Raw genomic sequence first — 15611 nt, 5'->3', positions numbered from 1 at the left:
TGTGTGTGTGTGTGGTACAGATGTGTGTGTGTGGTACAGATGTGTGTGTGTGTGGTACAGATGTGTGTGTGTGTGGTACAGATGTGTGTGGTACAGATGTGTGTGTGTGTGTGGTACATATGTGTGTGTGTGGTACAGATGTGTGTGGTACAGATGTGTGTGGTACAGATGTGTGTGTGTGTGGTACAGATGTGTGTGGTACAGATGTGTGTGTGTGTGTGGTACATATGTGTGTGTGTGGTACAGATGTGTGTGGTACAGATGTGTGTGGTACAGATGTGTGTTACACAGCGGTGGTGACTTGATGGCACCTTCCCTCCTCCTCAGGTGTCTCATCCTCGGTGTATTATAAGCGGAGGATGAAGACAAGGAAACGTCTCCTCACCTCCAGCATATTAATATTAATGGTGCACGTGGCCCGGAGGAAGCTCCTATGTGCTGGGCATCTGCAGAGCTCACTCCTGGCACACAGAGCTCTGCCACACGTGCGACAGCCGGTGTCTCTGCTGGGAACATGGCCGCCTGGCTCCTCTCCGCTGTGCTATTAGTGGCAGCCACATCACAAACCGCAGGACGCGCGATGCCACCGGGCGACTCTCAGCGAGCGGCGTACATCGCACAGGCCAGTGCCCTCTACAACGCTGAGTCCAGGGAAGATGTGGCCTATAAACTCCTGAGAGCCCCCCCTGAGGTGAGTGCCACCATTGAGGTCAGTACCCCTTAATGTGAGTACGTCTTAAGAGGTGAGTGCACTCACTGAGGTGAATGACCTTTTTAGGTGAGTACTCCCAAGGTCAGTGCCCTCTGAGGTGAGTGCTCTCACTGAGGTGAGTGCCCCTTTTGGGTGATTGCTCCTGAGGTCAGTGCCCCTGAAGTACTGAAGTGATTGCCCCCAGAGGTGAGTGACCTCCTGAAGTGAATGCCCCCCAGAGGTGAGTGCCCTCCTGAGGTGAGTGCCCCCTAAGGTGAATTTCTCCTCTGAGGTGAGTGCAACCCTAAGGTGAGTGCACCTCAGATGGGAGTGCTCCCCAGAGGCGAGTAACCTTCAGAGGTGAGTGCTTCCACTGAAGTGAGTGCCCCCTTAGGTCGGTGCCTCCGTGGAGCTTAGTTCCCCTAGAAGTGATTTCCCCCCACTGGGGCGAGTGGGATCTTGAGGTGAGTGCTTTCCCCTTAGAGGTGAGTGACCTCTGAAGTGAATACTCCCACTAACATGAGTGCCCCCTTGAGTTGTGTTTCCCCTGAGGTCAATGCCATCTTATGTGAGTGCTCTCTTAAAGTGAGTGCTCCCATTGAGGTGAGTGACCTCCTGAGGTAAGTGCTCCCTTGAGGTAAGTGCCCCCCCAGAGATGAATGTCCCCCCTGAGGTGGGTGTCCCCCCTTAGTTGAGTGCCTCCCAGAGGTGAATGCTCCCCAGAGGTGAGTGCGCTCCTGAGGTGAATGCTCCCACAGACGTGAGTGCACCCTTGAGATGAGTGTCCCCCCCTAAGGTGAGTGCCCTCCTGAGGTCAGTGCCCCCTGAGGTGACTGTCCCCCTAGGATGAGTGCCCACTTAGCTGAGTTCCCCCCCCAGAGGAGGGTGCTCTTACAAACTTAAGTTCCCCCTTGAGGTGAGTGCCCCCTGAGGTCAGTGCCTCCTGAGCTGAGTGCACCCAGTGATCAGTGACCCCCAGAGGTGAGTTTCTTGCTGAGGTGAGTTTCTTGCTGAGGTGAGTTTCTTGCTGAGGTGAGTGTCCCACTGAGGTGAGTTCTCCCTAGAGTTGAGTGCCCTCATAAGGTTAGTGCCCACTTAAGGTGAGTGCCATCCTGAGGTTAGTGTCCCTCTGAAGTCAGTGCCCCCAGAGGTGAGCACTTTTATAGGATGGTTATCAGTGATGTGCGTTTCCTCTGGATATATAGGGCTTTGTTCACATGTGGGGATGTTGCAGCATTTTTGCTGTATATTTTATGTGATGAATGTGGTGTGTAGAGCGCAGCAGCTTCCAGCACAGCACAGTCACTGACATTTCTTCCTTCTCATGCACACGCTGCAGTTTCTTCCTCCTATTTTAGTTCATCCTTTCATATGAATTGGGAAAACTGCAACAAAACCGCAACATGTGACTATATCCCTACAAAATGCTCCACACTCCTGGAGCTTTATAATGGTCGTCACCCCCTCCCTAAAAAAGCTGATGCCACAAAGATACAGAGGCAGCCGGGGATATATACACCGCTGCTGTAAATAAATAGACCGCCCGCACGTCACAAAATGATACAGAAATCCGTATGAGGCATAAGTAGCAGAGGCACTGCTGAAGCGAAGTATTGGGGTGCAGAGGAGCGCGGCAAGGAACATATCTGTGACCGCTCAGAACTAACTGACAATATTGGGGCTGTGCACGGGGGTAACCACAGGAAGGAGAATGCAAAATTAAGAGGAGATGGGCATTCTTAGGACAGTACTGTTTATCAGTGGGCACTCTGCTGTCAGTGCTGTTTATCAGTGAGCACTCTGCTGTCAGTACTGGTTATCAGTGGGCACTCTGCTGTCAGTACTGGTTATCAGTGAGCACTCTGCTGTCAGTACTGTTTATCAGTGAGCACTCTGCTGTCAGTACTGTTTATCAGTGGTCACTCTGCTGTCAGTACTGTTTATCAGTGGGCACTCTGCTGTCAGTACTGTTTATCAGTGGGCACTCTGCTGTCAGTACTGTTTATCAGTGGGCACTCTGCTGTCAGTACTGTTTATCAGTGAGCACTCTGCTGTCAGTACTGTTTATCAGTGGGCACTCTGCTGTCAGTACTGTTTATCAGTGGTCACTCTGCTGTCAGTACTGTTTATCAGTGGGCACTCTGCTGTCAGTACTGTTTATCAGTGGGCACTCTGCTGTCAGTACTGTTTATCAGTGGGCACTCTGCTGTCAGTACTGTTTATCAGTGGGCACTCTGCTGTCAGTACTGTTTATCAGTGGGCACTCTGCTGTCAGTACTGTTTATCAGTAGGCACTCTGCTGTCAGTACTGTTTATCAGTGGGCACTCTGCTGTCAGTACTGTTTATCAGTGGGCACTCTGCTGTCAGTACTGTTTATCAGTGGGCACTCTGCTGTCAGTGCTGTTTATCAGTGGTCACTCTGCTGTCAGTACTGTTTATCAGTGGTCACTCTGCTGTCAGTACTGTTTATCAGTGGGCCCTCTGCTGTCAGTACTGTTTATCAGTGGGCCCTCTGCTGTCAGTACTGTTTATCAGTGGGCCCTCTGCTGTCAGTGCTGTTTATCAGTGATCACTCTGCTGTCAGTACTGTTTATCAGTGAGCACTCTGCTGTCAGTACTGTTTATCAGTGGGCACTCTGCTGTTAGTACTATTTATCAGTGGGCACTCTGCTGTCAGTACTGTTTATCAGTGAGCACTCTGCTGTCAGTACTGGTTATCAGTGAGCACTCTGTTGGTGGTACTGTTTCAGTGAGCACTCTACTGTGAGTACTGTTTCAGTGAGCACTCTGCTGTCAGTACTGTTTCAGTGAGCACTCTGCTGTCAGTACTGTTTCAGTGAGCACTCTGCTGTCTGTACTGTTTCAGTGAGCACTCTGCTGTCTGTACTGTTTCAGTGAGCACTCTGCTGTCTGTACTGTTTCAGTGAGCACTCTGCTGTCTGTACTGTTTCAGTGAGCACTCTGCTGTCAGTACTGTTTATCAGTGAGCACTCTGCTGTCAGTACTGTTTATCAGTGTGCACTCTGCTGTCAGTACTGTTTATCAGTGTGCACTCTGCTGTCAGTACTGTTTATCAGTGAGCACTCTGCTGTCAGTACTGTTTCAGTGAGCACTCTGCTCTCAGTACTGTTTCAGTGAGCACTCTGCTCTCAGTACTGTTTCAGTGAGCACTCTGCTGTCAGTACTGTTTTAGTGAGCACTCTGCTGTCAGTACTGTTTCAGTGAGCACTCTGCTGTCAATACTGTTTCAGTGAGCACTCTGCTGTCAGTACTGTTTCAGTGAGCACTCTGCTGTCAGTACTGTTTCAGTGAGCACTCTGCTGTCAGTACTGTTTCAGTGAGCACTCTGCTGTCAGTACTGTTTCAGTGAGCACTCTGCTGTCAGTACTGTTTCAGTGAGCACTCTGCTGTCAATACTGTTTCAGTGAGCACTCTGCTGTCAATACTGTTTATCAGTGAGCACTCTGCTGTCAGTACTGTTTCAGTGAGCACTCTGCTGTCAGTACTGTTTCAGTGAGCACTCTGCTGTCAGTACTGTTTATCAGTATTACCTATAATGACAGTACTATGTGTGTAGACACGGGGCTCAGTGGGTGCTCTCGTCCACTGAAACCCGCCGCCTTTAGAAAGACAGCGTGGCTCAGGGCTCATCCCAACTGAACGCCGGCCTCCTTAACCGTGGGTGTAACACTACTCAGACAACACAGGGTGAGGGAACCACAATAATTAGACTTTGGGGATCCAATAAACAATTAACGGCACATAACACATAACCAGCAAAACCACAGAATGTAACCGGCAACAGAGTCTCCCCCCTTCCGCTGGCTCACCAGGGATTTAGAATGTCCGTGCCTCACAGGTTCCAGGGCTATTTACTCCAATCCAGCAGCACCCCGCTTTCGGCGGGCACCCACCGTGACTGGAATAACGCCAGATTTAGGAAGCTGGCTGAGGTCTGCAAAGTCTGTAACAGGTGACTGAACTGTCCCAACCTGAGTGTCCTCCTTATGTAGTCCTGGTATGATGTTACAATCCTGGCAGCCGGAGTCGAAATCCCTAGGCTGTGGATATGATCTTCAACCGGAACTGGAGTCTCTAGATTGAAGCCATAAGATATCCTGATCCTCTAGTCAGCTCCTTAGAGCTTAGACTGGATCCATTAGCATCCATCAACAACCACCTGGTGGCTTAAAGAAATTCCTTTTATAGCCACAGCCTTCCACTTGGATACACTGCGTCCTCATCGATTGGTTGGACAAGATCGCCTCTCCCATTGGATGAATCTCAAGCTGCATGGACAATGTTCATCCAAATGATGTCTACAGAAAGACTGAGGGTATACATGTAGTCTGGAAGTCACCGACTAGACAATGGCTACTAAGGTAATTACATTAGCAATACACAACTACAATACGATGATTACTGGAACAGTGTGGATAAACAATACGTCTGGCTTTCAGTCGCCAACACAATTACATGAGTCCACAAGAGTCTTGTAAAAACAATGAGGGACTTATCCCCCGTCTATAAACAATCTATCATCCTGTCTGGCTGAATGTTAAGAAACTTTTTAACCCATGAGAGTCCATGTCGTCACATTCCTCCCTCCCCCTTCTTAATATTAGCCAGACATGATAGGCTTCCGATCATCCTTCTCCTCTTGACGGCATTGTCCTTTTTAATGGTGAGGTCAGCAACGAAGGCTCGCATCTATACACCTCCCCCTGATTACCTCCCCCAAGTTGAGCAGCCATATTGCGGACAAGCACTAAGGTGGGGTCCATGAGTTGGGCTTCCGTACATTTCTTACTATCAATCTTTCCCCAGTCAATAGCCACAGTGTGGTTAGGCTTACTCACATTCGTTGCAGCTGAGAAGGAGGCTGAAGATTGAGGAGGAGGGTTCCCCTCGGATGGGTTGGTAGAAACATCTGCACAAGGATGGTGTTTGGCTTGGCTGCGGGTGATGGTGGTAACAAACTGGCTGGATAGTCCTTGTCCTAGGTCATTCTCCAAAATGACTGGTGTGAGCAGGTAATCCACAAGCCCCACTTTCACTTCCCTCTGAGTGGTATCCGAAACAACAGGCTTGGTGGGGCCATCTATGAACCCCACTTCAACTTCCTCCTGGCTAGTCCCCGAAACAACAGGTGTGGGGAGGCTGTCCATAAACTCCATATGGACCTCTTCCTGGTCAGACCCCAAAGTAACTAGTGTGGGGACGGTGTCCATAAGCTCCACATCAGCCTTGCTCTGGTCAGTCTCCACAATGACCGGTATGGGGAGGCTGTTCACAATCCCCACATCGATCACTTCCTGGTTGGTCCCCAAAATACCAGGTGTGGGGAGGCTATCCACAAGCTCCACCTCGACCTCTCCCTGGTCGGTCCTTAGGTCCAACTGCACAAATGCCAGAGGGACGTCTGAGCGCTGGCCCTCAGCCAAGAAGATGGATAATTGGGAATCTGGTAAAGGGTCTTCTGGGGAAACAATAGCTGGGCTTACCAGGGTAATGGAGGAACCAGTATCTCATAGTCCCTGGCTCCAGACGAGGTGAGCTGGCAGATGGGCTCCAAGCATGCGGCCTCGGTTTTGGAGACAATCTTTATCTATATGTCCATGGCGCCCACATGTATAACAGCGCCATAGATTGGGCGAGTCACCGTCCCTGTTTGTAGTCCTTTGTTTTGGTGCAGCTTCTGCTGGGTTGCGGGACCATCCTTCTCGACCGGCTGGTGCTAGCAGTACTGCAGCTGGAATCCCATAAACATATTCCAGAACCCAAGCCCTCTCTTCTCTTGAGGACCTAGGCCCCAATGCATCCAACAACGCTGTGGCTTGGGCCATTTCGGACAAGGTTGATTCCCGATTGTCACTAGATCCATGATGTGGCACGTAGTTTAAATCCTCTGGGTCAATATCGGCGGGATCCTCATCATCCTCTGCATCATTCTGGGCATCCCAATGGACTAATTTCTGGATCAAGTCCGACCGAGTCTCAGCGTTCCAGTAGATAATCCTTCGCCTCTGACACAGATCATGTAGCATCCATTTACTGCTGCGGTCGTAACGCCACTCTGGTCCTTTCCCATGGCTGAGCTGGTGGGGTTGGACATGGCAGCGTCCGAAACCTGAATGCCTCCCCTATGGCCTGCTGGGTATGCTTATGTGCCTCCCTGGTTGTTGAGCCATGGACGATGTCCACGAACACCAGTCTGCTGCAGCTCCCCTGGGTAAACCAGGCTGAGTAGTATCCCACCGCTGCCACCAATTGTGGAGACACGGGGCTCAGTGGGTGCTCTCGTCCACTAAAACCTGCCGCCTTTAGAAAGACAGCGTGGCTCAGGGCTCATCCCAACTGAACGCCGGCCTCCTTAACCGTGGGCGTAACACTACTCAGACAACACAGGGTGAGGGAACCACAATAATTAGACTTTATTGGATCCCCAAACAATTAACGGCACATAACACATAACCAGCAAAACCACAGAATGTAACAGGCAACAGAGTCTCACCCTTCCGCTGCTCACCAGGGATTTAGAATGTCCGTGCCTCAGAGGTTCCAGGGCTATTTACTCCAATCCAGCAGCACCCCGCTCTTAGCGGGCACCCACCGAGAAAGGAATAATGCCAGATTTAGGAAGCTGTGTGAGGTCTGCAAAGTCTGTAACAGGTGACTGAACTGTCCCAACCTGAGTGTCCTCCTTAGGTAGTCCTGGTATGATGTTACAATCCTGGCAGCCAGAGTCGAAATCCCTAGGCTGTGGATATGGTCTCCAACCGGAACCGGAGTCCCTAGATTGAAGCCATAAGATATCCTGATCCTCTAGTCAGCTCCTTAGAGCTTAGACTGGATCCATCAGCATCCATCAACAACCAACCTGGTGGCTTAAAGAAATCCCTTTTATAGCCACAGCCTTCCACTTGGAAACACTGCGTCCTCATCGATTGGTTGGACAAGATCGTCTCTCCCATTGGATGAATCTCAAGCTGCATGGACAATGTTCATCCAAATGATGTCTACAGAAAGACTGAGGGTATACATGTAGTCTGGAAGTCACCGACTAGACAATGGCTACTAAGGAAATTACATTAGCAATACAAAACTACAATACAATGATTACTGGAACAGTCTGGAGAAACAGTACGTCTGGCTTTCAGTCGCCAACACAATTACATGAGTCCACAAGAGTCTTGTAAAAACAATGAGGGACTTATCCCTCGTTTATAAACAATCTATCATCCTGTCTGGCTGAATGTTAAGAAACTTTAACCCATGAGAGTCCATGTCGTCACACTATGTATCAGTTTTTTTCAGTGAGCAGCTTTTAGGATAGTATTATCAGAAGGTACATTTACTGATTATCAGTGGGCACTCTATTTATTGACAGTACAGTTTATTGGTATGCACTCTACTAACAATACTGTTTTTCAGTTGGCACTCTACAGACGATACTGTTTCCCATGGGGTACTTCACTGATAGTACTGGTATTTAGTGGGAACTCACTTACGGGTACTGTTTATCAGTGGGAATTATTTGAACAGTATTGTTAATTGGAGAGCAATCTACTGATTTTCAGTTGCCACTCTATTGACAATATAGTTTAACCCTATATTGCCACTCTACTGTCCAGACTGTTTTTCAGTTGCAAAACTATAGACCATATTGTTTGTAGTCTACTGATGGTACTGTTTATCAGGATGCACTCTTCTAGCTACATGTTTATAAGTGGGCACTCTACTGAACAATTGTTTTCAGTGGGCACTTTAAGGACATTAGTATTTATCAGAGGATACATTTACTGATAGAGTGCCCACTGAAAAATAGTACTATTTATTGTCAGTGCATTTTATTAGTATGCACTCCAGTGATCACTCTAATTATACCACTGTTTATCAGTTGGCATTATATTGACAACACTGTTTCCCATTGGGCACTCTACTGACAGTGTTGTCTATCAGTTGGTACGCTACTGACAATACTGATTTCCAGTGGGAATTCTAAGAACAGTATTGTTAATCAGTGGGCACTCTACTGCTTTTCAGTAGCCACTCTATTGACAGTACGGTTTATCAATGGGTACTCTACTGAACAACAGCTTTTAAGTGGGAAACCTAAGGACAATATTGTTTATCAGGGAGTACTTTACTGTCTGTACTATTTACCAGTGAGCACTCTGCTGAAAGAACTGTTTTTCAGTGGGAACTGTATTGATAGTATTGTTTATAAGTGGGCACTCTACTGAACACATTCATTTTCAATGGCTACTGTAAGAACAGTACTGTTTTTATAAGTGGGCACTCTACTGGCAATACTGGTTTACAGTGCACTCTGTTGATAGTACTGTTTATAAGTGGGCACTCTACTGGAAATACTGTTTTCCAGTGCACACTCTATTAATAGTACTGTTTATAAGTGGGCACTCTACGGGCAATACGGTTTTTCAGTGCGCACTCTATTGATAGTACTGTCTATAGGTGGGCACTCTACTGGCAATACTGTTTATCAGTGCGCACTCTATTGACAGTACTGTCTATAGGTGGGAACTCTACTGAACAGTATTTTTTATTGGGCATAGTAAGGAGGGTTTATAAGAGGGCACTTTACTTGGCGTCTGATGGCCTCATTCTCCAGTAGACGATGCAGGAGAGCCGCAGTCACTACAGTAAGACCACACCAAGAATCTTTGGAGACGGAGACATTGTAAGGAGCGGTGAGGACGGATATTATGGGATGGAGTTGGCTGGTACAGAACGTCTCCATCAGATTTGAGCTGCCGCCAATAGGAAGTCCCAGAGCCGGATTTTGTGTTTTCTCTTGACTTAGGCAGATCAGCGTCTTTGGTTCGTTCCGTCAGTTTCTTCAGATATTGACAGGAGAAGATTTCCAGAAAAACATAAAATGACAGGAAGACATAAATCTTCCGATAACGAACAATCGTGTTTGTGTGGAGTGGCACGGACGTCCGGCTCGCCCACGACACCAGATTTGGATACTTCAGTTCCCGTCACCTGTGATACTTTTTTCCTTCTCAGATAATTTAGTAACATAACTTTTAATGAAGTATTAAAACTACAGAAAGTCTCGGGCAATGCCACAGAAAGTAGAGCGCTGTACCCGGCTTCTCCGGCGCCCCATGGAGTGGAGGTGAAGCAGGTGCGTCTCCGCTTATTCCGGAGCACTGGGTGCCCCGGGGTCAGATCCTCAGCAATTGGCAAGTCATTTTTAGGATGACCCCTTAATATAAATGTGTAGCGCCCCTGAGTATATCAGGGTGCCACAGGGAACTGCATCCTTTCCCTGGGGCGCAGGGCCTAGCCCCCACGGTTCCAGGTTCCCAACAAACGGTGTCACTCTCATCAGCACCACAAATCCCAACCACACCTCACATCATGACCTGCCAGACACACCAGTGGGTTGGTCTAGCTGGAAAAGGGCCACCCACCTAGGGGTCAGGCAGACTGGTGGGAGGGAAGGACAGCAGAACAGTGAGAGCCCTGAAAGAGTGAGGAGCTGGAGTGGTAGCTCCCGGGGAGCTAGACCAAGGTTGGGTCGCAGACGGTGGTCCGGGACCAGAGGAGTCGGGGTTCGGTAGCAGTGTCGTTGGAAAAGGGTTTGACGGACATAGTCTTGGAGGACTGTCGGCACCAGAAACCCAAAAGAACTGACCCGTACTGAGCACGGCGGGGCACAGGACCCTAGGTCAGGAACCGATTCAACGTCCTGATAATTAACCGGGGAGGGAGAGTACCTTCACGAACTTCCCTAAGAGCTCAGAGATTGAAGGCGTCAGCAAACCGCGGGGGATAGGGTTTACCAAACAAAGCAACCCACTGAAATCCCAAGTGCCAGCCCTCAAGAGCACAGCTACTCTATACATAGTGAGGGGGGGCCTAACAGCTTCACGCCAAGGGGCCACAACAGACAACTAAATTGTGCACAGAGGCAGGGTCCGGATCACTAAGTGACACCGGTGGGAGCGGACACCTGGACGGGCTCCTCACAGTGGCGGTATACAGAGACTTTGATTTACCTGCATTGTGTGTGTCTACTGTATAATCCTCATCCAACACCACGACTACCGCAGTGAGTACCCGGGTCCCTGCACTCCCAAGTAACCATCAAGCAACATCCCCCCATTCGGTACGTGCTAGGTCCGTGCCCGCATGTACCAGAGACACGGGCACACGTAAACCCTTTAAAATCAATGGGTTTATGCGCACGCACGTATGCAGCCATTGACCCGTGCCTCCGTGTGGAGCATACGTATGTCCGTGTGCTCCACACGGATGCATGTCCATTTTTCTCCGACATTTTTCACACGGCCCGCACCCGTACCACACGGATGTAGTGTGGATGCGGTCCCGTATGACACGCACCGGAGAAAACTCACGTTTAAGAGAAAAAAAAAAATCTTTACTCACCTTCTCCAGCCCTGCTGCCTCTGCCGCTGCTGTCACTTGCTGCCGACCGCCGCTCATTATGCTCATTTAATATTCACTTCACTGCGGCGGAAGCGGCAGCAGCAGCGGGGAGTCGGCTGGACTGGAGACCGAAGATCAACACCACGGACAGCGACGCCAGGGACAGGTGAGGAGAAAGTTCTCATTCTCCGTGTGTTATCACGGATAACACACGGAGAACATGCGTAGTGCCATAAACACGGCTCACGGATGGGAAAACGCACCTTTGACACGTCCGTGAAACACATGCGTGATTTTCACAGATGTGTGAATGGGGCCTTAAAGACATCATCACTTTCCCCATTGGGGCTCATAATCTAAAATCCCTATCAGATTGTCTTGGGAGTGTGGAGGACAGATAGGGAGAAGATACAACTCCTTGCAGATGTTTCCTTAGTAGTGGGAGGTGAACTCAAGACCCCAGCGCTGCAAAGCAACTGTGCCACGTACATCACCAAGCACAACGCTGGCACGGTACAAACACCCTCGCTATGCACAGAGTGGTGTGTGTGTGGCGCCCCTGAGGCTTCTGTCGCCAGAGAGGTACTGCACCTCAGCCAGAGGTGTGGTATCCCATCCTGAGTAAGTAGGAGGTCATCTACCGGTTCACAGACAAAACCTGCACACACCAATTGTCAGGTCACACACCGGGTCAGGGTTTAAGGCAGGTCCTCCATTAATGCTGAGAAGCAGCGACCACTATACCTGGTTATGGGGCCTTAAGTCCAATTCACTGTCCTGGAGGGGTGGAGCCTGGGGGGAGTGTGGGAGGAGTCAGTGGGGTAGGGAGGAGAACCGGTCAGGACCAGCCAGGTCTGGTCAGAGGGAGTTTTTCAGTCAGAGAAGTGACTGTTGATAGGAGTCCAGTCAGTCAGAAGGAGGAAGAGGCTGTGGTTCATGGTGAAGACTTTGGGGTCCGGCTAGACTCAAGTGACACCGAGAGAAGGGGTTCCAGAGTGCCACGGATGTGCGAGAGGCCTCCGTGGGCTTGTTCCACCAAGAGCATCGGGGTGGAGGAATCTGGCTGCAATAACGGGGACGGTCCCCAGGCAAAAGGAAGAGAGACATTTCTTTTAGCAATCCGACAGCCCGGGTGATTGCTGTAGGCACCCGAGGCCACAACCTGCCACCCATCACCTGCAAGGGAGGCTACAAAAGGACCACGGTCAGCCACCCTTTAGTTAGGGCTCAATGGCAGAGGCGCAGGACAGTCCAGTGAAGGTCAGCGCTAAAGAGACGGCCAGGAAAGGCACATTGAGGGGTGCACTGGTACTGACCCTTGACCTGTTCGAGATCGGCGGAGGCCCACAACAGAGAATCCTGGCACACCACGGGGAAACCGGTCAGCTGCAGTTTTGGAACAAACTCTGAGTAAAACATCTTGACTGAAAAGCCTAATGTCGTCTGCTTCTTCCTGCGCCCCATCCACTTCCATCATCCTTCCTGGGGCCTAGCTCCACCTGTGGGGAGCAGAAACACCTCAGCTGCCGCAACACCATCCCCAGGAGTCTCGTCCAGCAGCCGCGGCCCACATAGCCGCAAAACCACAGGTGGCGTCACAAACTTCATCTTATCCAAAAATACAACTCACATCATCATCCTCCCTTTATTATTGAGACACCGGCAGGGTCACGGAGCCGAGCATCGTCACCGCTGACATCCCCGGTCTAGTCCGGCCCGGATCTGAGTGCCCCTGGCTCTGGGGCGGGCGTGTCACACATGAGTCCGTGACGCCCTGATGATTGAGAGCCAAATACACTGGGAGAAATAAAGATCATTTCCACCCGGCAGTTGGGCTCTCAATGACTGCTGTGGGGCTCTTGATGCCAACAGTAGGGCTCTCGGTGCTGACAGTGGGGCTCTTGGTGCCAGCAATGGGGCTCTTGGTGCCAGCAATGGGGCTCTCGGTGGCGGCTTTGGGGCTTTTGGTGCCAGCAATGGTGCTCTTGATAGCCGGCTGTGGGGCTCTCGGTGTCAGCTGTGGAGCTCTCGGTACTGGCAGTGGGGCTCTGAATGCCAGCTGTTGGGCTCTCCTTGCCAGCTGTAGGGCTCTCAGTGCTAGCAGTGAGGCTCTTGGTGCCAGTAATGGACGTCTTGGTGACAGCAGTGGGACTCTCGATGCCAGCTGTGGGGCTCTCTGTGCCAGCTGTGGGGCTCTCTGTGCCAGCTGTGGGGCTCTCTGTGCCGGCTGTGGGGCTCTCAGTGCCAACAGTGGGGCTTTCGGTGCTGGCTGTGGGGCTCTCGGTGCCACCACTGGGCAGCGTCAGAACACTATTAATCTGCAGACTAGCCCCCATATCTGCAGATTAATAGCGTCTTTTATACCTGACAGATTCCCTTTAAGCTTTTCTGTCTCTACAAGCTTGCTGACTGTTTCCAGCTAGGAGACAATGACAGACCGTTATTAATCAGGCAGAGCCGTGGCCGTTGGATGTAAATACACCAGAGAGGGTGATTCATGGTGCAAAACTCAGGAATGAATCATTGCAACATGTCCGATGAGGGACGAATCTACGAAATAATGATTCTGATGACTTCAGAGGTTTCACAATCCGAGCTCGTCTTTGTCTTCTTGGTCACGGGACTGATCTTATAAAGAGTCCGGAAAAGATGAAAATCAATAGATGATTGTCTACATCTGCGCTCTCCGACCAGCAAAACCACAAGTCCCAGCATGTCCTGACAGCCGGCTCTGATCACATAGCGTCCAATCCCCGTCCAGAACCAACACAGGAATCAGTGGTCTGACAGTGTAATGCACGGATTCCTCCACAAAGAGGCGCTCTATGTATCTGCTCTGCTACCCAAACAGGAGAAAGAGCCGCAGCTCTCTTCTAACGTGCCGGGACATCTACTCTGGAGTGACAGCCACCATACAGGCAACTCATGGCGGCTGAGAAATGTTGGGAAATTCTTTGGATTGTAGCTGGTGAAGTTCTCGGCAGTGGTGGTGACTTGGTGGTGATAGGTTGGAGGAAATGATGGAGTCAAAGATCACAGTGAAGTACCTCAATCATCACATCAACTCACTTAACACCTCGGTCACTGACACAATCATCAGATCCACCATCAAAAGTCATCACCATGACCATCATCACTGCCATTAACTCCATTTTCTCAGATATCACTGATGTCACCATCAACTCTCTTACCATCATGATCTCCAACACCACTATGACCACTATGTACTCCATCATGACCACCTACTCTTCTCACAGTGGTTAGGGACCTCATGGAATCAAATGTAGCCATGGTGGTCTTCATGGTGATGATGACATTCATAATGGTCTTGGTGGTAATGGCATTCATGGGGGCATTGGTGGAAGTTCATAGTGGTCTTGATGGCGATGTCATTTGTGATAGTCTTGGTGCTGATGAAGTTCATGGTGATCTGTGGGGTTATGGTGTTTATGGTGGATTTGGTAGTAGCTCATAATGGTCTTGGTGGTGATGACATTCATGATGGTATTGGTAGTAATGGAGTTCATGGTGGTCTTGGTGGTTATGGCATTCAAGGTAGTTTTAGGGGTAGTTCATAATGGTTTGAGATGTGATAACGTTTATGGTGTTTTGGTGGTATTTCATACTACACTATGTGCAGAATTATTAGGCAAGTTGTATTTTAGAGGATTTTTTTTTATTATTGATGAACAACTATGTTCTCAATCAACCCAAAAGACTCATAAATATCAAAGCTTAATATTTTTGGCAGTTGGAGGGGTTCTTTAGATTTGGCTATCTTAGGAGGATTTCTGTTTGTGCAGGTGACTATTACTGTGCAGAATTATTAGGCAACTTCATGAAAACCAAATCTATTCCCATCTCACTTGTTTATTGTCACCAGGTAAACCAATATAACTACACAAAATTTAGAAATAAACATTTCTGACATGCAAAAACAAAACCCAAAAAATGAGTGCCCAATATCACCCTTTCTTTCTGATGACACTCAGCAGCCGACCATCCATAGGTTCTGTCATTGCTTGATCTGTTTACGATCCACGTTGCGTGCAGCAGCCACCACAGCCTCCAGACACCACAGCCTCCAGACACCACAGCCTCCAGACACCACAGCCTCCAGTCACCACAGCCTCCAACCACCTCAGCCTCCAGACACTGCTCCCAGAGGTGGACTGTTCACCCTCCCTGTAGATCTCACATTTTATGAGAGACCACAGGTTCTCTATGGGGTTCAGATCAGGTGAACAAGTGGGCCATGTCGTTATTTTTTCATCTTTTAGACCTTTACTGGCCAGCCACGCTGTGGAGTAGTTGGATGCATGTGATGGAGCATTGTCCTACATAAAAATCATGTTTTTCTTGAATGATACTGACTTCTTCCTTTACCACTGCTTGAAGAAGTTGTCTTCCAGAAACTGGCAGTAGGTCTGGGAGTTGGGCTTCCCTCCATCCTCAACCCGAAAAGGTCCTACAAGTTGCTCTTTGATGATCCCA

The 15611-nt window shown here is 49.5% G+C and overlaps 1 protein-coding gene across 1 annotated transcript in view; it reads left to right on the top strand.

Moving 5' to 3' along the window:
- Nucleotides 1–478: 478 nt before the first annotated feature.
- The window catches only part of LOC142244646 (cathelicidin-1-like), a 38635-nt gene continuing 23502 nt past the window's right edge, over nucleotides 479–15611 (top strand). Inside the window, exon 1 of the mRNA XM_075316908.1 lies at nucleotides 479–691. Coding sequence (XP_075173023.1) covers nucleotides 515–691 — 177 coding nt within the window. The 5' untranslated portion in view covers nucleotides 479–514. The remainder of the gene's footprint in view (nucleotides 692–15611) is intronic.

The sequence above is a fragment of the Anomaloglossus baeobatrachus genome, chromosome 6 (genome assembly GCF_048569485.1).
Source record: "Anomaloglossus baeobatrachus isolate aAnoBae1 chromosome 6, aAnoBae1.hap1, whole genome shotgun sequence".
NCBI classification, from domain to species: Eukaryota; Metazoa; Chordata; class Amphibia; order Anura; family Aromobatidae; genus Anomaloglossus; species Anomaloglossus baeobatrachus.
Note: the sequence above shows the minus strand (reverse complement) of the source record. Positions and strands in the feature narration are given on the sequence as shown.